This window comes from Bombina bombina, unplaced genomic scaffold (genome assembly GCF_027579735.1).
Source record: "Bombina bombina isolate aBomBom1 unplaced genomic scaffold, aBomBom1.pri scaffold_1042, whole genome shotgun sequence".
NCBI lineage: Eukaryota > Metazoa > Chordata > Amphibia > Anura > Bombinatoridae > Bombina > Bombina bombina.
In genome coordinates this window covers 70,617-97,540 of record NW_026511458.1, presented here as the reverse complement: position 1 = coordinate 97,540, position 26,924 = coordinate 70,617, and the positions used below count along the sequence as shown (strand labels likewise).

The window sequence follows — 26,924 nt, the reverse complement described above, 5'->3', positions numbered from 1 at the left end:
AGATGCTTTCTTTTGAACTCTTAGATGGTTTTGTTAATCAGGAGAAATGTATCTTATGTCTGATCTAAGATTTGGAACACACAAAATATGTATTCAGTGATAAAATGAGCATGCTCAAACTTACTATTTGAGAGATTTCATACTTATTTTATCTTAATATATATACATATATATATATATGTTATTGTCCACTGATATCTATAGATATTCTGACACTAAGGTAAGATGACTAAGGTGTAGACTGTCCCTTTAATATTGCACAAGGCACTGCTTGTAGTTTAATATAATGTTATTATGTTGCAATATTTAACTGCAAAATTCATAGGCAGTGTAATATCGCACAGAAAAAGATTGTCTCCGAAATAAAAAAAGTGAGAAAAAAACCTGAGTCTAAACACCCCTAATCTGCTCAAATCAGCCAATAGGATTTACGCAGCCTCTCATTCTATTGGATAATTCATCATCCAATAGGAAATGAGAGCTGCTTAAAACCTATTGGATGCTCAAATCAGCCAATAGATTTAAGAAGCTCTCATTCTATTGGATGATGAATCATCCAAATAGAGATGAGAGCTGCTTAAATCCTATTGGCCTATTTGAACAGCCAACAGGATTTTAGCAGCTCTATTTTTCAGCCAATAGGAATGCAAGGGATGCCATCTTGAATCGCATACCTTGCATTGAAGACTCAGTGTACGGCGGCGACCGTATGAAGAGGATGCTCCACGCCGATGTCTTCAGTGTGACCCGCTCTGCACCGCCGGGATCAAGATAGAAGATGCCATCTGGATGAAGATTGGAAGAGGCCGTCTGGATGAAGACTTCTCGCTGCCCTGGATGAGGGACTTCGCCACCGGATTGAAGATTTAAAGAGTCTGCCTGGTGGATGAAGATTTTATCGTCGCCTGATGAAGATCGTTTCAATGCGCGTCTTCAAAAACTGTAATGTGGATCGTTGAGGGTTAGTGTTAGGCTTTTTAATGTGTGAATATATTTTTATTAATTTGAGAAAAAGAAAGAGAACTTATACATTTATAGACATACCTTCCTCTGCATTGATCGCTATCTTCGAGATCTACAGAGATTAGGTTTACATCAAACAATAATTGCATATAATAAATGATTCAGATAATAAATCTTTTTATTAATGTTCTAACCCAAAGTCCTGTATCCTTATAATTGTGATGATATTTTGTCCATGGTATCTTCCTTCATATGAAACAGTGTTATTAACAATAGTAAAGCTTTTTTTGTCTGACTCAAATAAAATATTTTGATACACTATGTTGAAACGGTTCAAATGAAACTAGATTAATTTTCCATGTCTCTATATAACTTAAATTTAAAGTACATCACATCAATGGAAGGGTTAAGTCATATAGATTAATATAGGGGGGGGGGGGGAGTAAAGGGGGTAGGGGGAGGGGAGTGATGACACCTCGCATTTTAATTTATTGTTGTATGTAATGTAATGTAAGGAAGATTTATATCTGTTTACACCACCTAAGGCCTATTTTTCAAACTAGTCTTGTATCTCATATTTTTATTTAGTTATCCAGTAATACCATACCGCTTGGACCACCTTTTTGTTATCTAGAGTGTGTGCTGCCAATTCATACATACTGTTATGTATATTGGATTTTATTGGTAGATTTTCTGTCCAGGTTGGGCTACCTATTTTTCCAGTGTCTAGCTATGCAAATCCTCGTGATTGTGCATAGTATCCTGATAAATGTATTGAAATGTTTGTTAAGTCTAATTATATGGACACTGTTAGGCTTTTTTAAGGGTTTTCTGGGTGGGTTTTTATTTTAGATTAGGGGTTTGGGCATGTTAAAGAGCTAAATGCCCTTTTAAGGCAATGCCCATACCAAAAGCCCTTTTCAGGGTAATAGGTAGCTTAGGTTTTTTATTTAGAGTTAGGTTTTTTATTTTGGGGGGTTGGTTGGGTGGTGGGTTTTACTTGTTGGGGGGTCTTTGCATTTTTTTTTACAGTTAAAAGAGCTGTTTAACCTAGAGCAATGCCCTACAAAAGGCCCTTTTAAGGGCTATTGGTAGTTTATTGTAGGCTAGGTTTTTTTTTATTTTGGGTGGGCTTTTTTATTTTGATAGGGCTATTAGATTAGTTGTAATTCTTTTTTTATTTTGTATTAATTTCGTTTGTTATTTTTTGTAATTTAGTTCTTTTTTATTTCTTGTATTTAGCTATGTTATTATTATTTTATTTTTTATTTATTTTTTATTTTTTTTTATTTGTTTAGTATCTAGCTTTTGTAATGTTTAGAGTAGTGTTAGGATTTATATATATGTGTATCTATCTATGTATGTACTTGATTTGTTTGTTTATGTATTGTATATGAAGATATATACTGAGTACCTAAGTATCTATCTCAATCATGAGGATTTCATTTTAAACTGGTACATTTTAGTTAAACAAAAAAAAATTAAATCTCTCTATGTTAAAGCTTATGTATACCTCATTTTAAAACAAAGGTGACCATATGGAACAAATGATAAGACATAAAGAAATGAATACTTATTTAAGTATATTTGGTAAATTTAAGTCTAGCTCACAGATTAGATAAATTAATATGTATATAGATAGATAGATAGATAGATATAGACATATTAAAAATTTTTTAAAAAATCCTAAGGATGTAAATATAAGAAAGTTACACAAGGTTCACTTTTATAGCACAACTCACCATCGCAATCTTGTGGTGAATTAGTGAAAGTACAACCAGCTATACTTCGCATTTGAGTGAATTATCCCCAAGGGCTAATTAGCATTCATCCAATCAAAGCATTTCTAGATCCTCACACATCTGTTAATGGCTGTTGGAGGATTGGGGCAGAGTTGTAGTTCAGGATAAATTGGGTCACTGGAGCCACTCACAAGGGACTCTTGGGGTTGCATGAAAGAAGGGTGGTTATGCTGTCCAATTTTCCTTTGAAACAGAATTTTGAATCCTGGTTGTATCCATTCTATAATTTTGGTATCCTTGGGAAACTTTTTGGGGGGCCTGTTTTTGCTGTGGATTAAGAGATTTTGTGAAACTGGATGCAGAGAAAACACATAGCGTGATTATTGATTAACCCAGGGGCTTGGAGGAGCAAACATTTGGGGAAGTATAAAAAAGTCTACAATGATATTTAAAACAGTTGTGGCATATAAGGTCCTTATTTAAGATTTGTATTAGATGATTATAGGCCCAAATTGGTATATGTACTTATCCCTATAGTCTAATTTATATTGTGTAGAGGAAACTAATTCACCTATAAATACAAGACATTTTGTTAATAAATAGGTGTCCATTTAATTCAGCCTATTGTAAGAAAAACCCTGTTTTTTTTGTTTAAGTATTTTTATTTGAATACGTTTTTTAAATGTTTGTATTCTTTATTAGAAAGTGTTTCTTTAAAAAAAAGTTGCAGGCATGATAACCTTTAATGGTGCAAACCCATAAACAATTATTACTTCAAAACTATAAGATAGGAGAACATAGGATTTAATACTGTTAGAGAATCATATATCATATAAAAAGACAGGGAATACAGCACTCCTTTCAAATGTCAATAAACACTTTTATTTAATACAGTTCTAAATTCCTGAACTGGAAAAGACAAGCATAAACAGATGCAGCAAAAAGATATTACATTATACATAAAATTCTCAAAACTTACCAAAAGCAGTTACTCCTTATATATGCACATACATCCTATAAATGTTTTCTGCACTGTAAACCACTAATCGTTTGGCAGTTCGTATTGGAGACTTAAAATGATCAGCGCTGATACAAAAATAAAAAAACAAATGTCCAGTGACAATTAATAGGAGCCAGATCAAAAAATATGTGCAGTCATCTGTCAAAGTGTCCCTCCAGATATTTATAAGTATAATTCCTTATGTCACGCACACTATGTCAGTAGTTGTAAGCAAGCAGACCAGCACTTTAAGTGGAGTCACAGAATATCAATTAAAAATCCCAGTCAACTATGTGAGTATATAGCCCCTTTTATAACTTTTGCAGATCATGCCATACTTGTGATTTTTACAGGGAACGTTACATGCCGCAACTCGGCTCTCCTTGGTTACAACGCTTCAATCTAAACGGAGACAAATACATCGTACCTGAAGCCTTCAGTCCCCTTAATATCGTAGTGCTTGATTTTTTTTCACCTCCTTCAACCATACTGTAGCACTTTGGTCACCATGTACATTCGTTCCGGGGTTACTCACAATCGATCACGCTGTGCTTTATGTCACCACTTGCTCACTTATGCCGTGACCATGAACATTTTGCGTTCCAATCCGGGACTCTCAAAAATTGGCTCTTTCAAAGGACCGCATACCAGGTAAGTTACTTTCAAACAAACCAGCCAACGCGCGTCTCATCCATAATCCTTTGCGACAAGGGCTTCTTCAGGGCTGTCAATCATAGTGTGAGTCATTCTTTTTAACAGGTAAAAACTCCACCTCTTTTGTTTCATTGTAGCTTGTTAAGGTGGATTAATACTGTCCCTAATACTTGCTCACCAATTATTTCCATATTTGTACAAATAGTAACTGTTTCACCCAAACATTCAAACACCAAACGACATTTCAAACTTTGAATACGTTATTTAATAACTTGCTGAAATGTACCGCTTACTTCATTAGAAGGATTCTTTTGTACATTTTCCTCACATTTTCCCCACTATTTTAATAGTTTTTATATTCCCTACAGGTTGAGACTTGCAGAGGCCTTAGAGAGGTTTTTATGCGTTTCTTTGGTTGTAGACATTCTGAATCTGACTGATTGCATTGTATTATTAAGTTACCAAAACATAATTTTAAAATGATAATATTGGCTAAGATTATATTAAACTGTTGCTAGTAGCACATATTGCATAATTGGCCCATGCTGGTTCAATTTTTTTATTTTTGTTATAGACTTCACTGTTAGATTGGTACCCATAGGATCAAAGCAATGTGTTGTAGCACATTTTATTTCATATTGTATCAGAGAGTTTGTTTTGTGTATAATTAAGTTGTATATCACTTGTTAGTAGCTTGTTTAATGTTTTATAAATCAGTATACAGGTAGCCCTCAGTTTACGCCGGGGTTAGGTTCCAGGATGAATGGTTGTAAATCGAAACCGTTGTAAATTTAAAACCCAGTTTATAATGTAAGTCAATGGGAAGTGAGGAAGTTAGGTTCCAGGCCCCTCTCAAAACTGGACATAAGTAACACCTAATACATTATTTTTAAAGCTTTGAAATGAAGACTTTAAATGCTAAACAGCATTATAAACCTAATTAATATAGATTGTATCATCATCAAAACTAAGTTTAATGAACATAAACGTTTTTTTATTTGGTATTTTTTTCTGCAATCAGTTCTCTGCATTGCTAGCATGTTAGATACTATTGGGTCTGCACCTATTCTATGCATTTCAATCTGCAGTGATTAATAGGCAGTTAGGCACCTTCACCTCAAGCAGCTGGACAGGAAGATAGATATAGGTAAGTGGCTGCTCGATAAGCTAATGTCTGCTCTGTGTACACCAAATCAATTTTCAGATCTGTTAAGTTTGCATAACTTTGCTGCAGTAAACAAGCGGACAGCTCCAACCTACTGGCTTATTTTAATTACTTGCATATGACTGAAAATAAATGGTTTTGCTATTCTGATATGGCGCAAATTGAACCGGCGTATACCGGAGGGCCACCTGTATATTTTTCCAAACTGAATCATTTTTCTCAAACTGAATCCTTTTATACTCCACACATATAATTTGCCATGTTAAAAAGGTATCACCTGATCTAGAACTACTAAAATAAAATGATAAATACAAATATATGGGAGATTATCAATGAGACAATAGTAAATTATTTTGTAACCTATATATATATATATATATATACAACACTAACACGTTGGGAGGTTACTGCCGAGATAGTCATAATTAATATTTTGTATTCTAAAATATACAACAAGGGTTACAAGTATATTCATAATTTGCCAATCAAACTAGAAACCTTCCATGTGGTAAATGAGGTCACTCTTTGACCTCCCAGACAGTATTATTAGTACAATGTTACGGAAGGTGATTAAGAGCAGATAAGAGACCACTTTTGGATCTCATATGATGACCCCCCCTTTAAATTTCTTAGCTTTCTATAACCGACTGTGATTTGGAAAGAATCTAGTAAAAGACAGCATATAAAATATTAAAGAATGTTTTCCAGCGTAAATATTAACGCCTCTGAAGTTATAGTAAAACATATATTAGAGTATAGAGATCAAGCAATAATCAGCATATCTTTAGGAAGAAAATGATATCATAGACTTGCAAGGAGCTATCATTACTCCTAGCTACTAGATTAAAGGTATATCGTAATTAAATCAAAAAAAGACTGAACGTTGAACCAGAGTGTCAAAATTATATACCATGACACAGGAAAAGAAAATCTATTTTAAACGCATGTGGCATTGTTAAAATAGGAGCTGAATTAAACCGTATAGATTATAGGCAGGGCCTCTAGCTGCCCGACCCGCCTGCTGAGTAGGTATCATCAGGGCCTGAAATGTGGATAATCCAACTAGGTTTTTTATTAATAAGAGGCCTTGTAGTAGTCTGGCGTTTTAGGAATACATAGATTTATGAATAGGAGGTAGACTATAACTCTGGCCATATGAATTATCACATTTTATTAAAGGACTGTCTCTATTTAAAGTACAAGTAGTGTGACTTTTATTGTTTGTAAACACTGACCGGAGCTCAAAATATGTGGGGCATTATACTATGAGGCCCATAAAATCTGCTGCTTCGTCCGCTGGCGGCATTGTATTTGTACTAGTATAATGGTCAGTATTACGATATTAGAAAAAGTGATATATTATTCACAAGTTTTGAACTTCCCTCCATTAAGTATCTATGAGCAACAAACATTCTCTACAATTAGTCACATTAATATTATAAACAGCATGAGCTACCTATTGACCATCTAAATTCCACTAAAGATATTGGAAATAAACAGCAGGTTCCACATTTCAGAAACTATATTATACAGAATATTTAGATTATCATCATGTATAACAAGAAAAAAAACTAGAGATCAGGTAAATTATAAACATGCGCTTTTTAAACATATAACAAGAGGCAAGGTTTGTGTGGAGGCCTCAGCTCAAATAACAAAGCCTGCTTTCGTCCCAAGTCCCCTGTGGAGATTGCACAATAGCTTGCAAATAGTGTCAGGTGAGTTTTGCCCCGAGGGCGCCTTCTCGGAGCTCGGCCCAGTGTCAGCATCAGCAATCTCTCTCTAGCTGGGTAGTATGAAATCTCCGGTGCCGCAACTTTATCTGTCAGGAAATACAATTATTCTTGTACTTTATATCCTCACATAGTCATAGCCTGTGGGTGAGCACTAAGTGCCATGGGCATCCCGCAGAAATTTCTCCAAGGAGGGGGTGGGGGGGCAAAAATGTGAAATATGCTCAGACAAAATAATATACTTTTTCCCTCTGTGATTACCTTGTATCTAAGCCTCTGCAGACTGCCCACTTATCTCAGATCTTTTGACAAACTTGCATTTTAGCCAATCAGTGCTGACTCATAAATAAACTCCATGGGAGTGAGCACAATGTTATCTATAAGACACACGTGGACTAGCAGTGTCTAACTGTGAAAAAACATGTCAAAATGCACTGTGATAAGAGGAAGTTCAACGGCTTAGAAATTCGCATACCTGACACCTAGGTTTAGCTTTCAACAAAGAATACCAAGAGCACAAAGCAAATTTGATGATAAATGTAAATTGGAAAGTTGTTTAAAACATGTCCTATCTGAATCATGAAAGTTTAATTTTGACTAGACTGTCCCTTTAACCACTATGGAAATCTTGAACTGTTTTACACCCACCGATTTCCAGTGATATAGACATAGCAATAAGTTTACCACTATAGAAGTAGAGAACAGTTTTTACACCCCTTGACTGCCGGGAAAACACATAGATAAAAAAAGATAAAAAGATAAATTTAAAAATATTTTCAAATTATATATGCCCTTCTAGCTTGACAATGGAAGCAACACAGCTGTACCCTTTTGAATTACCCTTGTAGCAGTTTATAAAATGCTGGCTTTTTTTTTTAATGCCCACATCCACACACTATGTAGTTTTCTGCTTTTAAACAGGTGTTGACAGGTACATATGCTCTGTGCAGTGAACACACCTACCAATCAGCATCTAATAATGACAATTAAATATTTAAAAAGGCTAAAGCATACCCCCAACTGTCCCGATTTTCGCAGGACAGTCCCGATTTTAGGGGGTCTGTCCTGCTGTCCCGGGTTGCTAGCCATCTGTCCTGCATTGCCCATGCATTTTTTTTTAATTCTATTGGGCACATACTCAGAAGCAGCTGGCTTTTCTCTCCCAGGGTTATATATCTGTTAGATTCCTTGTGGAAAAGGAATGGTGTGTGGGTTAAGCAGGAGTAGGAAGGCTGTATACCCTCTGACCTCAGGTAATGATGACGTCTACACCTGGTGATAATACTAGCATGCCTTCAGTTTTATACAATGAGCAGTGCTAACACCAGGGTAACGAACAGTGGCAGCCTCAGACTGACAGCTAATGTGCTTGCCAACCCCAGGACCCCATAAAATGAGTTACAGATACCCATATATTGATGTAGTGTTTGTGTCTATCTGTATCTATAAGTGTGTACGTGTGTGTATCTGCATGTATAAGTGTAAGCTGTGTAGTGTGTGTGTGTGTATCTGCATGTATAAGTGTATGCTAAGTAGTGTGTGTCTGCATGTATAAATGTAAGCTATGAGGTGTGTGTATCTGCATGTGTAAGTGTATACTATGTAGTGTGTGTGTGTATGTATAAGTGTAAGCTATGTAGTGTGTGTGTATCTGCATGTATACGTGTATGCTATGTAGTGTGTATCTGTATGTATAAGTGTATGCTATGTAGTGTGTGTGTGTGTATCTGTATGTATAAGTGTATGATATGTAGTGTGTGTGTATCTGCCTGTATAAGTGTATGCTATGCTGTGTGTGCTTGCATGTGTGTTTGCTACATAGTGTGTGTGTATCTGCATGTATAAGTGTATGCTATGTAGTAAGTGTCTGCATGTGAAAGGTGTATGATATGTAGTGTGTGTGTATCTGCCTGTATAAATGTATGCTATGTAGTGTGTGTCTGCATGTGTAAGTGTATGCAATGTAGTGTGTGTCTGCATGTGTAAGTGTATTCAATGTAGTGTGTGTGTATCTGCATGTGTAAGTGTATACTATGTAGTGTGTGTGTATCTGCATGTGTAAGTGTATACTATGTAGTGTGTGTATCTGCATGTGTAAGTGTATGCTATGTAGTGTGTGTGTATCTGCATGTGTAAGTGTATGCTATGTAGTGTGTGTGTATCTGCCTGTATAAATGTATGCTATGTAGTGTGTGTCTGCATTTGTAAGTGTATGCTATGTAGTGTGTGTGTGTGTGTGTGTATATATCTGCATGTATAAGTGTAAGCTTTGTAGTGTGTGTGTATTTGCATCATGCATGTGTAAGTGTATGGTATGTAGTGTGTGTGTATCTGCATGTGTAAGTGTATGCTATGTAGTGTGTGTGTATGTGCATATGTAAGTGTATGCTTTGTAGTGTGTTACTTTGCATTTTTGCTAACTTTAAAGGGACACTAAACCCAAAAGTTTTCTTTCATGATTCAGATAGAGAATACTATTTTAAACACCATTCCAATTTACGTCTATTATCTAATTTGCTTCATTCTTTAGATATCCTTTGCTGAAGAAATAGCAATGCACATTGGTGAGCCAATCACATGAGGCATCTATGTGCAGCCACCAATAAGCAGCTACTGAGCCTATCTAGATATGCTTTTTAGCAAAGGATATCAAGAGAATGACGCAAAATAGATAACAGAAGTAAATTAGAAAGTTGTTTAAAAGTGCATGCTCTTTCTAAATCATGAAAGAAAAAAAAATTGGGTTTCGTGTCCCTTTAATGACCAGAACCTAGAATATTAATAAGGAAAGCAGAAAGCAGTTTTAAAGAATCTATTATTAAATGTCCAATTAAGATAACAATATTTAGCACTGTCTTTGCAAAGGCTAATTAAATACAGAGATCACATAGCTATACCAGTGGTTTGAGCTTGTGTTTGATTTGCTGCCTAAGTGTATTAAAAGATATGATTTTATTTAGAATTGCATTTATATTACTTTGGTCTTATGATTTTTTTAGCCCCGCCCCCGCTCCTTCCCACCACATTTCACATTTTTGCCGTGGCGGGGGGGGGGGGGGGGGGGATGTCACTCTTTTGAATATTGAAATGTTGGGAGGTAGGCTAAAGTAGCATTTTTATTTTAACATATTTAAAGTGACAGTAAAGTCGTAATTAACAATTCATGATTTAGACAGAGCATAAAATTGTAAACAACTTTCCAATTTACTTCAATTATTTAATTTGCTTCCTTTTCTTCTTATGCTTTGCTGAAAGGTTTATCTATATAAGCTCATGGGCAGCAAAGAACCTAGGTTCTAGCTGTTTATTGGTGGCTGTATATATATATATATATATATATATATATATATATAATGATTGTCATTGTTTCACCCATGTATTCAGTTGTGTATTACTGTCAACAAATGATACCAAGAGACTGAAACAAATTTAATAATAGAAGTAAACTGGAAAGTTGTTTAAATTGTATGTTCTACCTAAATCATGAAAGAAATGTTTTGGGTTTCATGTACCTTTAATATGGAGCAGGTCCTCATCAGATCTTTCTAGTAGTAACTGGGTTAAAACAGGGCTTCAGATATAAGAATTGTCCTTTAGATCCATATACAAAATATTGCTGTTCTTTAATATTACTCATAGTTAACAGACCAAACCTAAAAAGTAGAAAGTACATAAGTGTCAAATTCTGAATTTGAAACATACATGAAAATATAATTCACATGGTCCACTATATTTCCCCATTATCTCTCTCTCTGTCACACAATTTTTCAGTGTTTTTGTGCTTTTCTTTTTCACTTGTGCTGTTTCTCCATGTTCACTCTGTATCTCCCTTTTTCTATTTAGCAATATATGATGGTGAATACTTTATGCAGATAACTTGGTTTTAGAAATAATAGTTTAGCTCATCTTCAAAAGACCATGTGGACACATTAAACATTGATTTGTGTTTTTTCAATCACTGCAGTATACAGTATCTCACAAAAGTGAGTACACCCCTCACATTTTTGTAAATATTTTATTATATCTTTTCATGTGACAACACTGAAGAAATTACACTTTTCTACAATGTAAAGTAGTGAGTGTACTGCCTGTATAACAGTGTAAATTTGCTGTCCCCCTCAAAATAACTCAACACATAGCCATTAATGTCTAAACTGTTGGCAACAAAAGTGAGTACACCCCTAAGTGGAAATGTCCAAAATGTACCCAAAGTGTCAATATTTTGAGTGGCCACCATTATTTTCCAGCACTGCCTTAACCCTCTTGGGCATGGAGTTCACCAGAACTTCACAGGTTGCAACTGGAGTCCTCTTCCACTCCTCCATGACGACATCACAGAGCTGGTGGATGTTAGAGACCTAGCACTCCCCCACCTTCCGTTTGAGGATGCCCAACAGATGCTCAATGGTGTTTAGGTCTGAAGACATGCTTGGCCAGTCCATCACCTTTACCATCAGCTTCTTTAGCAAGACAGTGGTTGTCTTGGAGGTGTGTTTGGGGTCGTTATCATGTTGGAATACTGCCCTGCAGCCCAGTCTCCAAAGGGAGGGGATCCTGCTCTGCTTCAGCATGTCACAGTACATGTTGGCATTCATGGTTTCCTCAATGAACTGCAGCTCCCCAGTGCCAGCAGCAAACATGCAGGCCCAGACCATGACACTCCCACCACCCTGCTTGACTGTAGGCAAGACACACTTGTCTTTGTACTCCAAACCTGGTTTCCGCCACATACGCTTGACACCATCTGAACCAAATAAGTTTATCTTGGTTTTATCGGGCTACAGGACATGGTTCCAGTAATCCATGTCCTTAGTCTTCTTGTCTTCAGCAAACTGTTTGCAGGCTTTCTTGTGCATAATCTTTAGAAGAGGCTTCCTTCTGGGACGAAAGCCATGCAGACCAATTTGATGCAGTGTGCGGCGTATGGTCTGAGCACTGGCAGGCTGAAACCCCACCCCTTAAACCACTGCAGCAAAGCTGGCAGCACTCATACGTCTCTTTCCCAAAGACAACCTCTAGATATGACGCTGAGCACGTACACTCAACTTCTTTGATCGACCATGGCGAGGCCTGTTCTGAGTGGAACCTGTCCTGTGAAACCGCTGTATGGTCTTGCCCACCATGCTGCAGCTCAGTTTCAGGGTCTTGGCAATTTTCTTATAGCCTAGGCCATCTTTATGTAGAAAATCTAAAAAACAGAGGAGAGGAGCGCAGACTCAAATGTAGAGTATAAAAACGCTTAATATATGTCACACAGACAAATGGCAAGAATACATTACTTCATTTTTTATTTTTCATAAGGATTGGCGCTACTTTGGTGTGTTTTGTCACATCTTTTTCTGTCTTTTAGTGCATCTTTATGTAGAGCAACAATTCTTTTTTCAGATCCTCAGAGAGTTCTTTGCCATGATGTGCCATGTTGAACTTCCAGTGACCAGTATGAGTGTGAGAGTGATAACACCAAATTTAACACACCTGCTCCCCATTCACACCTGAGACCTTGTAACCCTAACGAGTCACATGACAACTGGGAGGGAAAATGGCTAATTAGGCCCAATTTGGACATTTACACTTAGGGGTGTACTCACTTTTGTTGCTAACGGTTTAGACATTGATGGCTGTGTGTTAAGTTAATTTGAGGGGACAGAAAATTTACACTGTTGTACAGGCTGTACACTCACTACTTTACATTGTAGCAAAGTGTCATTTCTTCAGTGTTGTCACATGAAAATATATAATAAAATATTTACAAAAATGTGAGGGGTGTACTCACTTTTGTGAGATACTGTAAATGCAAACATTAAGGCAACTATATATACCATACCAAGCAGATAGATACCTTCTTAAATAAATGCAATTTCTTATATCACCCTCCTCTCCACACAACTGCAGTTGCTGTACATTTACTTACAGGAAAGACTCTAGCTTGCTGTTATTGAGGCTGCTGCCCAGCAATGAACAAGCATTCCCTGAATTTCCCTCACTTTATTAAGAGGCTGCGCAGTGATTCTAAAGCTCACACAGTTTCTTGCTGTGTATGAGGGGAGGAAGCTGCTTTGGAGAGGAAGGGAAATAATGCATGCTGGGAATTGGAGTCCAAAACTGCATTCACACAATACTGAGAAGCAAATCGTGAACTTCAAATTCCAGAATGCTTTGTAACTCCAGAATACTGTGCTTCTTCCTGTAAAACATAATTAAATTAAAAGACATAAAAACGGACATTCTATTGTCTTTTTTTTCCTGCAGGTTTACTCCAGGTGGGGAGAACTCTGAGGGGGGCAAATGCCCCCTCTTGCCCCCTCTCTGGACACCCATGCTGAGTGCCACTATCATTAGTTTAAGGCCATGAACATGTTTTCTGAAAAACAAATTAGGTAAGCGTGTGGGAAGACGTGAACTCACTTTGTGCACTCCTTGATCCATATGAAAATTGCTTAAACCGCCACAGTATGGCTTGCAAGGAAAGTGGTTTCCCTTATGATTGCCCCTATACAACTAATTTGTTGTATAGGGGCAATCACTGAGTGCAGTGGACATGTTTCTTGAGACTCCTGTCAATTGAAATGTGTGCAGAAAGACACTTGCTCACTTAAAGGGAAATGATACACAAATGTTGAAGCAACATAGCTGTAAAAAAGCTAACTAGAGAATATCACCTGAAAATCTCTATGTAAAAAAGGAAGATATTTTACCTCAAAATTTCCTCAGCAGACACTTCCTATTGTAATGGTAACTTTCAATCAGGATGCTAGTCTCAGGACTTGCAACGGAGCATGCATTTGGCATGTGCAGGCACAGCCATGTTATTTCACTCCTCAGTTTAAAGAAGTTTACTAAGAAATCTCAAAAGATTTCAGTGAAATCTCATGAGATCACAGTAAAGCAAAATATGACATCAGCACTGTTTTGTTTAACATGCAGCTGACAGTAGCTGAAGGATAACTGTTCACAGTTTTCAAATATATCCACTAGCCAAGATCCTGGTTAGAATCAGTGGATGAACAGTGTGTCTGAAGTTGGAGAGTCAAAGACTGAAGGTGATCAGAATCCCCTGAATCATGTGACAATGCATTTTTAAAAATGATTAACTTTTCACAAAATATTTTACCCTTGCATAGTCATACATTATTCCTTAAATGTAAATAGAACATTTAGTTGAACCAGTCTCACACTAGAGTAAAAAGTGTTCCCAGGACAGAAGATGCCTGTGGGACAGTTTGCTTTATCTACTATAATGATAACATATGCCTGCAGAATGGGATTCATATACAGTTGCAGAAACTAAAGATTATACCACAGAGTTATCATTTGCATTTCCCAGAACATGTACCCTAACCGCAGAGAAAACTCTGCTCTTGTAAGATTTGTGTTCTCTCAGTTAAAGCAGTCCAGCAGACAAGTTGTAATACATATGTTCTCAAAAGTAACTTTATTGATTATACAATCATATAAACATCATTTTAAAATGATAATCTGGCATATGAAACAGTTTAATTATTCCACCAACAATTAGTGCAAATGAAAAAAAGAAAAAAATCAAAACAAAACATTTTAATAAATAGTTCTGCTCTTTGAATCTATGTTTTGCAAATAGGTCTTTACCCCAAATTAAATGACCACAGTTTATAACTTAGTTTTAATATACCCATTTCTATGTTACATTTGTATGTTATGTACAATAAGATATAGAGCCTTTGGGAAAGTGGTTTAAACATACTGCGTGCTTTACCTGAGCATATTTGGCAAAATGCTAAAATATATTGGTCTCTGAGGAAGTTCAGGAACGATATGAATCCTAATAATAACTCTGTCATTGGTTAAGGTTGGAAACAATGATAAGGTTTGGTAACTGCGCAAATAAACTTTTTTGAGGTAGAAAATGTTAAATTATGTGTTAAAAAATAGAAGCACAAAATTCAGAAAACAGTGCTTACTTCTCACATGGCTTCTAAGGGGCTATATGTCAAACTCACACATAAAGTGGCCAAGTTAATATTCGGTGGGGGGGGGGAGGGGAACCTATGCCTTTATTTCAGGGGACTAAAACAAGTCTGCAAAACAGTGATGTACATTTAGGGGGTTGTATAAAGTAGTTACAATGAACAGATACTATGGTATATTAAACCTCTTCTCTTCATGTAAGTCATGTAATGTCAGCCACCAACTTGGATCCTGCAGATATTCTTACACAGTGTCCCTTTTTAACAAGCCAGGCAGCCAATACAAAAGAAAGATATATATTTATATTATAGAAACTTATGTCTCTGTAGTGCTATAAGACAAAGATGATAGGGAAGTTAAATGGCTACTCCATTGCCTTCCTGAACTGGCAGCACTTTGAGATTCAGCTTCCTGTTGCTTATGTTTAGCAATAAGTTGTCTCGCTTCTTCCTCATCAAGAAATGGACTTTCCCCATAAGTATCTTTCAGCCATTTCCGGAACTGGACCAAAAAGAAACAGAAGGAAACAAATGAATCTTAGCATAACTAAAATATATATATTTAAAGACATTAAAACAATTTCTTTTCAAATTAAACATTACTATAGGAAAGTTTTTTTTAGCTTTTTGTTAAAAAAAATGTCCCCTGAGAAACAACACAATACATTAAAACGACATGAAAATATTTTGTCCCATTTATAATTCATATAGAACAAGCAATTTAATTAAAAAAAAACTAAAAAAAAAAACGATTGACTTCTATTATGTAATTTGTTTTGTTCTCTTGACATCTTTTCTTGAAAAATGCCTCGTCACGGTCTCACCCAAAGTGTTTAGCTAGCTCCAAGTAGTGCACTGAGGCTCATTCAAAAAAAGGATTCCAAGAAAATGGAGCAAATTATATAATAGAAGTAAATTTGAAAGATGTATAACATTATGCCCTATCTGAATCATGAAAGAAATATTTTGGGTTAAACTTCCCTATAAGTCTGGAAATATGTCTTGCAAATTGTATAAGGAAGATGATTGAACATGAAATATCATTACAGGTACAAATCTCCAAATATGGACTTTATATATATATATATATATATATATATATATATATATATATATATAAATTTTAAAAAGGATTTATTGAAATAAATTCAAACACAAGCAGAGAATCAAAACATTCACAGTGTGTCTCTTTTGATGTACATTAAAGTCCTTATAATTCAGCAGGCAGAGCAAAGTGTGAAACACTTGTATGAAGTCCTTGGGCCCGTAGATAATACAGGACAGGTTGAAGAGACAGCATTATAGTAGCTGTCAATATTGACTCATGGAGAATTGCCGACATTATTCTTGCAAGTTCCCACACAAGTTGGTACAAGGTTTAATTACAAATAGTTAACATTTGGCTTTGGTGTAACCCTAGAGGAGTTGCGTGATTGTCGATATTCATTGGTTAATTAATTACGTGGTCTTGATTCCCATAGAAAGAGAATCTCATAATAGAAATCCCATTGATTAATAGAAAGGTAATGGTATTTCTCAAACCTTATATTTAATGAAAATTGGGCTAGCCACTTGTCTACCGTGGGGGCAGTCTCCTGTTTCCATTACCGGGGTATATCTTGCTTAGCACTATTTAACGCTATATGTAGTAAGTTAGTATGGGTTTTGGATTGCATTTTGGCAGTATCATGGATTAGTAGGACTATTGGGTCTAGGGGAATATCACTTCCCAGGATTTTGCTGGTCTATGGTTATAGAATGCCAGAATGGTTGAATACCAGGACAGGACCACCAAATATGGTACATTGATCCCTCTTGGTTACATTTTCTCCAACATCTATTGGACTTTAGAGGGAAGATGTATTGGAGACGTTGCGGGGTCAAATACCATCTCATTAAGAATTTGTAGTTGACTTCCACTAAGGAAGTTAAGTGAGAAGATTTAGTAATATTTCTGAAGATTTTATTCCAATCTTCTACTGAGATTTGTCCCGGAAGGTCTCTTTGCAATGTTTGTGTATAAGAAGGGAGGTGATCTAATGGCGGTGAATTTAGAATAGTATATAGGAGAGATATAGTATGAGCTGGTTGTGAGGTGCGCTACAAAGTTGTTTAAATTCAGTGCAAGTATGCACTAGATTTTCTTTATTTGTATGGGTATTGAGGAAATGGACCGGTTGTTTATATCTCAGCCAGGTAGTAAAGAAACCATTCCCTATATTTTGCATTTGTGTTATTGGGATTACTTTTGTTGGATCTGTTAACAGATAGACTGGTAGCAGTCCATTAATGTCTAGTTTTGGTTTATGTTGTAGTTGACATCCTACTATGAAATCAGGATTTGAGAGTAATGGTGTAAGAGGGGAAGGAATACTGGACAGTGAGGTGTTTTTTTTTAAAATCTGTTTAGACCACACATTGAAGGTTTCCTTTATGATGGGGTAATTTTGGGTCGTGGAGGGTCGGTGCTTGAGGGGAAGCCAGCAGTAGCTCATTAATTGGGGCATCATTGTCAGGTCATGTTCTAGGGAGACCCAAGCTTTAGATGAAGTGGTCGACTGATAGTACCAGTCCAACACCCTTTGGAGAGTGGTAGCGTCCTTATATACTTGAAAATTTGGTACTCCCAGGCCTCCCCTGGCTGGTGGTAAAAATAATGTCTTTTTGGACACCCATTGTGGTCTTTTACGCCATATGTAAGAGTTAGTGATAGATTTCAGTGTAGGGATAAAGTGATTTGGGAGTGGAATAGGTACTGTCTGGAATACATATAGGAGTTTAGGTAATAAATTCATTTTAACCACATTAATCCTCCCAATCCAGGTAATCGACTTAGGAAGCCAGGTTTCAATTAAAGAGTTAAATTCATGAATTAATTTTTCATAATTATATTTAAACAAATGTTGCAAATTTGGGGATAGGTGTATCCCTAGGTATTTTAGGGTTTCAAGTTGGATTTGGTATGGGTAGTCAACCTCCAATATTTTACAATCTGCAGGTGACATTTCCATGGGGAGTAGCTCTGATTTGGAAGAATTTATTGCATAATTAGATGCTTTACCATATGAGTCTAAAGGCATGCGTACCTCAGGTAGGGATTGTTTTGAATTTGTCAGGGATAATAACAGGTCATCTGCAAACAATGTTGCTTTATATTGTGTTTGGTTTATCTGCAGACCACTCACTTCTGGGCTACCCCTCAGGTTAATCGCTAAGATCTCCTTAGAAATTACAAACAATAATGGGGACAATGGGCAGCCCTGTCTTGTCCCGTTTCTGATATGGAATGAGTCAGAAAGGATGCCATTCACTTTAACTTTGGTTGTCGGATCAGCATAAAGTGCAAATATTTTGGATATAAATTCCCCTGGGATACCAAATTTCTGAAGAGTGAGTTTTAAAAAGGTCCAGTCCAACTTATCAAAGGCTTTTCAGCGTCCGTTGACAGGAGGATCGGGATTATATGTAAAGAGACAAATTGCATAATCTGTAGTATGCATGTGGTGTTGTCCCTGGCCTCTTGGAAAGGTACAAAGCCTGCTTGATCCTGGCTGTTGAGCCTGTTGGCCAACACTTTAGCATACATTTTTAAGTCAACGTTTAGGAGGGAAATAGGCCGAAAGTGAGCTGGCTGGTCTGGGGATTTGCCCGGCTTAGGCAGGACCGTTATGTAGGCTTCTAACATTCCTGGGGGCATGGGCACATTTTAGTCTATAGATTGGAAAAGGGTAAGGAGGTGGTGAAATAAGATTTGCTTGTATGTTTTAAAATATAAGCCCGTAAACCCATCAGGGCCCGGACTTTTCCCTAACTTCAGAGTTTTGATTCTAGAGCATCTATGGGTCTTTGAAGGGATTCTATCATCTCTTGTTGTAGGACTGGTGTTGTAATCTGTTGTAGGTATGAGGTGCACACAAGCTCGTGCTCCGAAGCTTTCCTATTGGGGAACAAATCATAAAGCTTTACGTAATATAGTCTAAACAGTTCAGCTATAGAAGTTGAGTCCTCTATCTTTTGGTTTGTACCATTTAACAAGTGGTGTATATATGAAGAGTTTTGTTTTTGTCTGAGTGCTCTCGCCAGCATCTAGTCTGACTTGTTCCCCTCAGTAAAAAAAAGTTTGTTTTAGATAGAATGCTTGTTTCTGTGATTTAATATGTAGTATGTCCTTTATCTTAGATCTAAGTTTAGATAATTCTCTCAAAATATCTTCATTTAGAGGATCGAGCCTGTGTGCATGTTCCATGTCAGAGAGTGCTGAGGTGAGTTGTGTGTATTGTTCCCGGTGTTGTTTGTTTTTTGTCGCCTTGATTTTAATAAGTTCCCCCCCTGAGGACACATTTATGTGTTTCCCACGCTACTCTAATATCAGTGTCTGGTGTTAAGAACTCCCGGAAAAAAATTATGAGTACCTCTTCTAAATGTTGGGTAATTAACGGGTCAGATAAGATAGTGTTGTCCAGACGCCATATGAATGGTTTAATGGGTTTAGAAGGCCACTGAAACTTGCTGATAGCTGCAGAGTGGTCGGACCAAGTGGTTGATGAGATCCTAGAGGACTCTAAGTAGCTTAGGAACATATGATCCACTAGGATGTAGTCTAGTCGGGAGTATGACTTGTTCTGATTCGAGAAAAAAGAATAGTCCCTAACATTTGGGTGTGAAAGTCTCAATGTATCGTGGAGTGTGAGAAGGTGTAGATTGGACCACACTGATTTCAATAAGTTTTGGGGTAAAAAAAGAGATTGGATTAGAGCTATCTACCAATGGGTTGAGGGGAACGTTAAAGTCCCCGGCTACCAGTAAAGGACTCGTCGTGAAGGGTATAATCATGTTAGTAATAAATTGGAAAAATTGCCTTTGTTTTGTGTTGGGGGCTTAATATATTTTTTATTAAAATAAAATTATCAAAAATTACTATTTTTTCCTGTCTGTATGTCTCAATCATATCTGTTTGTGCCGTTGGTTTCATTTATTTGTGTTCTAAAATGCAAATAATAATCTATATTTATTTAAAATGACACGTTACCTTTAAGTACTGTACTATCTTTCTGAGGGTACTATTTACATATATAAAAATATAAAAATTATATAAATCTGCCTTTAGGTTGCATGTATAAGCCGTATTATGACATGTAAATATTGCCTGGCTTGAGGGGAAGGAAGGGGAAGGATCACTACGTTAACACAATATTTTAACAGCAAACACTAGAGTAAAGGATTTTGAGAGGGGCACCTACAGTATGATCACTTGGACAGGGGAGCCACTACACTACAGAAACGTTCATTAATAAATCAATTTAATAAATAAAATAAATAAGTGTATAAACTTTGTACTTGAAGACAGCTGTCAGTACCTAAGATGGCAGAGACCATTAGGAGGGTGAGGGTTAGAGACCGGTTTGGCAGAGCAAGGGGTGACTTATCTTCTTGTGCAAGTGAAACACACCAAGATCTGTGCAACTCCAGATCTAAGTGCATATATCTAGTTGCTACCACATATAGAATTCCAGCGAGAACAATAATATCAGTGTGATAAATAATTATAGCCTTATTAGTGTTTGTTATTCCAATTCATTCTATCCTTTATTACCGAAATACACAGCCATACTCGCACTTTAACTTTAAAAACACTTAAAACAATAGTAGTAGTAGTCTTGATAAGCAAATATATGGATATATGTTAGCACTAATGTATAAACAAAATGAGCTGGAACTCATATGTTCACATAAGCAAGGTGATTTCCCTTTTATCAATAGTTGAGGTACCGCAAGTATAATATATAAAGCCTAAGCTCCTACAATCCGGGATATAAAAAATTAACTTTAGCATTACATAAGCCAGCAATGCCTTGTTAGGTCTCCAGGTTGTAACAGTCTTGCTCTATCAAAGTGTCCTACAATAATGATATCAAAATGAAATGCATTGCTAAAACTACTAAATAAAGCAAATTAAAAAGACAGACAACACTCTCATAGAGGTCCACTGACGTACGTTTCACCCTAAGCTTCCTTAGAGGTAAGGGAACAGGTAGGGGTCAAAACTATACAAACTTGACTTTTGTTTTATTTGCAAAAACATACAAGGCAAAATATAGAACTAGTTGAAGTTACAAATCAGGCTTTTACAAATTACAACATTTACTTACTTAACACACTACAATATGGTTTTCACCCTAAACAAAATCTGCTTTCACTAAAATAACAAATGATATGCTAAGAGCTAAAGCAAAGGGACACTATTCCTTACTAATTATACTGGATCTATCGGCTGCTTTGACACAGCTGACCATCCTCTCTTCCTACCTTGATTTTTTCTTTTAACAGCATATCCTCTGATAATTTGCCTTTCTCAGTTGGATTACTGTAAAAGGATTACTGTAAAAAGGCTCTGTCAGTTAGACCTCCACCTAAATTGCTGATTTATATTAACTGCTCCGCTCTGCAAGTCTCTACACTAGCTCCCCATACACTCCAGAATACATTCAAAGAATTAACCCTAACCTTTAAAGCACTCGACAGCCTCATTATCAACTATATTTCCTCTCTCATCTCCAATTACTCCCCAACATGTCCTCTTCGATCAACCTTTGACCTAAGTCTCTCCATTCCTATTATCTCTATGTCCCTCTCTCGCCTCCAGGACTTCTCACACACTCCATTAGACTGTCTCCAACCTTGTATAGCTTCAGATGATCTTTGAAAACCAACCTAGGATTACCTTCTCTCCTCTGCTTTTCATTCTACCCAAAATAAATGTTGAACTACCGCTACACGGCACTTCGTCAGGGATCCCTGACGAAGTGCCATGTAGCTGCAGGAAATGCGTCGGATGACGATTGAGGTGTGTGGAGTGGTGTTTGCCCTGTTTGTTTTCACTGCAGAATAAAGCTTTTGGAAGTTTTACAACAGTAAGTCTGTAAGACAGTTATTCACCTCGATATTTGGAGCACTTGTTTTAAGGAGCGGTGAAGGAGAAAGCCGTGGAGGTGTTCAGTCATTGCTTCACAGCTGATGCTAGGCTGACTGGTGAGGTGGAGTTTACAGAGGATAACCGCTATCCTGTGGCGGTGGGGCCAGTACAGTGAGTAATAAGGAATTGCTACTTTTTATATTGTGTTCACATTTATGCACTTCACTTGGACTAAGTCTTTACAGCTTATAAACTACTTGTGATACAATATCATATCCCGCTTGATAAAAGTGACATAGGATTCGGAAGTGTGAAATTTGCTACTATTGCTGATTGCACAGTAAGCATTGTAACTTTTTATACAAAGATTTTTCCACTGTCTTTTTAGAGGTCACCATTACCTAAGGTCAGAGGGTATAAAGCCTTCTTACTCCTGCTTAACCCACACACCATTCCTTTTCCACAGAGAATCTAACAGGTATCTAACCCTGGGAGAGAAAAGCCAGCTGCTTTTGAGTATGGGCCCAATAGAATAATAAAAAAAAGACAGCGTGACAGACCCCTAAAATCAGGACTGTCCCGCGAAAATCGTGACATTTGGGGGATCATTGTCAATACATTGCTGGAACAAAGCTGAATTTAGCTGTGTTTTAAACTATTTGAGTCAATTGTGTAGTAATAAAAACATCTAACACATACGGCTAGATTACGAGTCTTGCATTAGGGTTAAAAAGCAGCGTTGGCCAGTCCCAACGTTGCTTTTTAACGCCCGCTGGTATTACGAGTCTTGAAATGACAGGCTCACCGCTCACTTTTTTGGCCAGACTCGGAAATACCGCAAATCCACTTACGTCAATTGCGTATCCTATATTTTCAATGGGACTTGCATAGCGCCGGTATTACGAGTCTAACCAAAAGTGAGCGGTAGACCCTCTCCTGTCAAGCCTGGTACCGAATTTAAAAGTAGGTAGTTAAGAGTTTTACACTACAACGCCGTAGCATAAAACTCTTAACTAAAGTGCTAAAAAGTACACTAACACCCATAAACTACCTATTAACCCCTAAACCGAGGCCCTCCCACATCGCAAACACTATAATATTTTAACCCCTAATCTGCCGAACCGGACATCGCCGCCACTATAATAAATAAATTAACCCCTAAACCGCCACACTCCTGCATCGCAAACATTAGTTAAATATTATTAACCCCTAATCCGCCATCCCTAACATCGCTGCCACCTAAATACATTTATTAACCCCTAATCTGCCTCCCCCAACGTCGCTGCCACTATATTAAAGTTATTAACCCCTAAATCTAAGTCTAACCCTAACCCCCCTAACTTAAATATAATTACAATAAATCTAAATAAAATAACTATCATTAACTAAATTATTCCTATTTAAAACTAAATACTTACCTATAAAATAAACCCTAAGCTAGCTACAATATAACTAATAGTTACATTGTATCTAGCTTAGGGTTTATTTTTATTTTACAGGCAAGTTTGTATTTATTTTAACTAGGTACAATAGTTATTAAATAGTTATTAACCATTTAATAACTACCTAGTTAAAATAAATACAAAACACTAACCCCTTGAAGATCACCCTACCGTGAGACGTCTTCACCCAACCGGGCAGAAGTGGTCCTCCAGACGGGCAGAAGTCTTCATCCAACAGGGCAGAAGTGGTCCTCCAGACGGGCAGAAGTCTTCATCCAGACGCATCTTCTATCTTCATCCATCTGGCGCGGAGCTGGTCCATTTTCAAGACATCCGACGCGGAGCATCCTCTTCAAATGACGGCCAACGACTGAATGAAGGTACTTTTAAATGATGTCATCCAAGAAGGCGTCCCTTCAATTCCGATTGGCTGATAGAATTCTATCAGCCAATTGGAATTAAGGTAGAAAAATCCTATTGGCTGATGCAATCAGCCAATAGGATTGAACTTCAATCCTATTGGCTGATCCAATCAGCCAATAGGATTGAGCTGGCATTCTATTGGCTGTTCCAATCAGCTAATAGAATGCCAGTTCAATCCTATTGGCTGATTGCATCAGCCAATAGGATTTTTTCTACCTTAATTCCAATTGGCTGATAGAATTCTATCAGCCAATCGGAATTGAAGGGACTCCATCTTGGATGACGTCATTTAAAGGAACCTTAATTCAATCGTTGGCCATCGTTTGAAGAGGATGCTCCGCGTCGGATGTCTTGAAGATGGACCCGTTCCGAGCCAGATGGATGAAGATAGACGATGCCGTCTGGATGAAGACTTCTGCCCATCTGGAGGACCACTTCTGCCCGGTAGGTTGAAGACTTCTACCCTGGAGGACCAGGCCACTTCTGCCCGGTTGGGTGAAGACGTCTCACGGTAGGGTGATATTCAAGGGGTTAGTGTAAGGTTTTATTAAGGGGGGATTGGGTGGGTTTTAGAGTAGGGTTGGTTGTGTGGGTGGTGGGTTTTAATGTTGGGGGGGGTATTTGTACTTTATTTTTACAGGTAAAAGAGCTGATTACTTTGGGGCAATGCCCCACAAAAGGCCCTTTTAAGGGCTATTTGTAATTTAGTGTAGGGTAGGGCTTTTTTTTATTTTGGGGGGCTTTTTTATTTTGTTAGGGGGATTAGAGTAGGTGTAATTAGTCTAAAAATCTTGTAATTATTTTATTATTTTCTTTAATTTAGTGTTCGGTGTAATTGTAACTTAGATTAGGTTTTATTTTACAGGTAAATTTGTCTTTATTTTAACTAGGTAGTTATGAAATAGTTAATAACTATTTAATAACTATTGTACCTAGTTAAAATAAATATAAAGTTGCCTGTAAAATAAAAACAAACCCTAAGCTAGCTACAATGTAACTATTAGTTATATTGTAGCTAGCTTAGGGTTTATTTTATAGGCAAGTATTTAGTTTTAAATAGGAATTATTTAGTTAATTGTAGTAATTTTATTTAGATTTATTTAAATTATATTTAAGTTAGGGGGGGTTAGGGTTAGACTTAGGCTTACGGGTTAATAACTTTAATATAGTGGTGGCGACGTTCTGGGCGGCAGATTAGGGGTTAATAAATGTAGTTAGGTAGCGGCGACATTGGGGGGCGGCAGATTAGGAGTTAATAAATATAATGTAGGGTTCGGCGATGTTGGGGGCAGCAGATTAGGGGTTCATAAGTATAATGTAGGTGGCGGTGGTGTCGGAGTGGCAGATTAGGGGTTAATAATATAATGTAGGTGTCGGCGATGATGGGGGCGGCAGATTAGGGGTTAATAAGTGTAAGATAAGGGGTGTTTAGACTTGGGGTTCATGTTAGGGTGTTAGGTGTAGACATAACTTTTATTTCTCCATAGGAATCAATGGGGCTGCGTTAGGAGCTTTATGCTGCTTTTTTGCAGGTGTTAGGTTTTTTTTTCAGCCGGCTCTCCCCGCTGATTCCTATGGGGAAAACTTGCACGCGCACGTTTTACCAGCTCACCACTAACGTAAGCAGCACTGGTATTGAGGTGAGATGTGGAACAAAATTTTGCTCTTCGCTCACTTTTTTGCGGCTAACGCCGGGTTTGTAAAGACCTGTAATACCAGCGCTGCCTGTAAGTGAGCGGTGAGCATCAACTGCTCGTTAGCACTGCACCCCTCCTAACGCAGAACTCGTAATATAGGTGAGAGTATTTTACTATTCCCTTTAATACCTTTAAGAAATCCCCTTAGGTAGCTGTACTGTAAACTATTGTGATTGTTACAGATTTACTAACATTCATTCAATTTGAATTATTTAAATAGTATGTTATAGATTTTTTCTCTTGTGGGGCAATGTATGTATGTATATATATATATATATACATATATATATATATATATATATATATATATATATATATATATATATATATATATATAGTGTGTATATATATATATATATATATATATAAATAAAAGAGTCTAAAATGGTAAATAAACTACATTTACTACATTTTAGTGGCAAGAGGAGGGAAAAAAAAGTATTTTTGACCTTGAATGTTTTTCATGTCTAGTGGAAATGAGTCAGCATTTAAACATAGAATACAACGCCTGTCAAGTGGTAACTAAGCAGACTGTGCAGGGCAGTCGAGCCTGCAATGTTTTAGACAGTGTAAGACCAGACATCTTCATTTTATTCAATTTGAGAATGGTGTTATTATTAGATTAAATCATGGTTTACATTGTCCAGGATAAAAAAAAAAACCTTCTCTCTACAGCTGAACTAAATGAAGCTACAGAAAGGCCTTACTGTTAATCAACAGTGACTTATTACCACTCACATTTTGGATATCATGTTTTCCAAAGTCTTCAAGCTGCTTCTGGAAGCCCATGTTCGGATTGGCACACGTCCTTGCACCTCTGACAGCAGATAACGCATCATCCCAGCCCAGATTTGTGACAGCCATGACATAGGCTACCACTAAGGTCACACTTCTAGAAACTCCTGCCAAACTGAAAAACACAATTACTGAATATTGGTTAGCGGCCAAAGGTTTGGTACTTTGCAGCATTTTAGTTTTCTTTGTTATGAGTGTAAATAATATATGTTTCAGCAATGTAGTTTAGCAGCATTTCATTCTGTTGTCTGTTGTGGATAACGTTTGAAACGCGTCTTTGTCTTGAAGTTTTAATTTGTATTTAATGTATTTTGTTGCAGTTGCTCATTGCTGAAAAAGATGAGTGCACCAAGTTTACAGGGCACACGTTAAACTGATTCAAAATTTAAAGGGATATTGTATTCAAAATGTTCTTTGTTACATCTAAAATGAATTGTTTAAAAATATATTAGAG

The 26,924-nt window shown here is 36.9% G+C and overlaps 1 protein-coding gene across 1 annotated transcript in view; it reads right to left on the bottom strand.

The window, feature by feature from the left end:
- Positions 1-14,670: 14,670 nt before the first annotated feature.
- Positions 14,671-26,924, bottom strand: part of LOC128643759 (dual specificity protein phosphatase 22) — a 34,313-nt gene continuing 22,059 nt past the window's right edge. Inside the window, exons 3-4 of the mRNA XM_053696578.1 lie at positions 26,414-26,585; positions 14,671-15,702 (exon numbers count right to left, since the gene is read on the bottom strand). Of these exons, the coding sequence (XP_053552553.1) occupies positions 15,517-15,702; positions 26,414-26,585 (358 nt within the window). The 3' untranslated portion in view covers positions 14,671-15,516. The remainder of the gene's footprint in view (positions 15,703-26,413; positions 26,586-26,924) is intronic.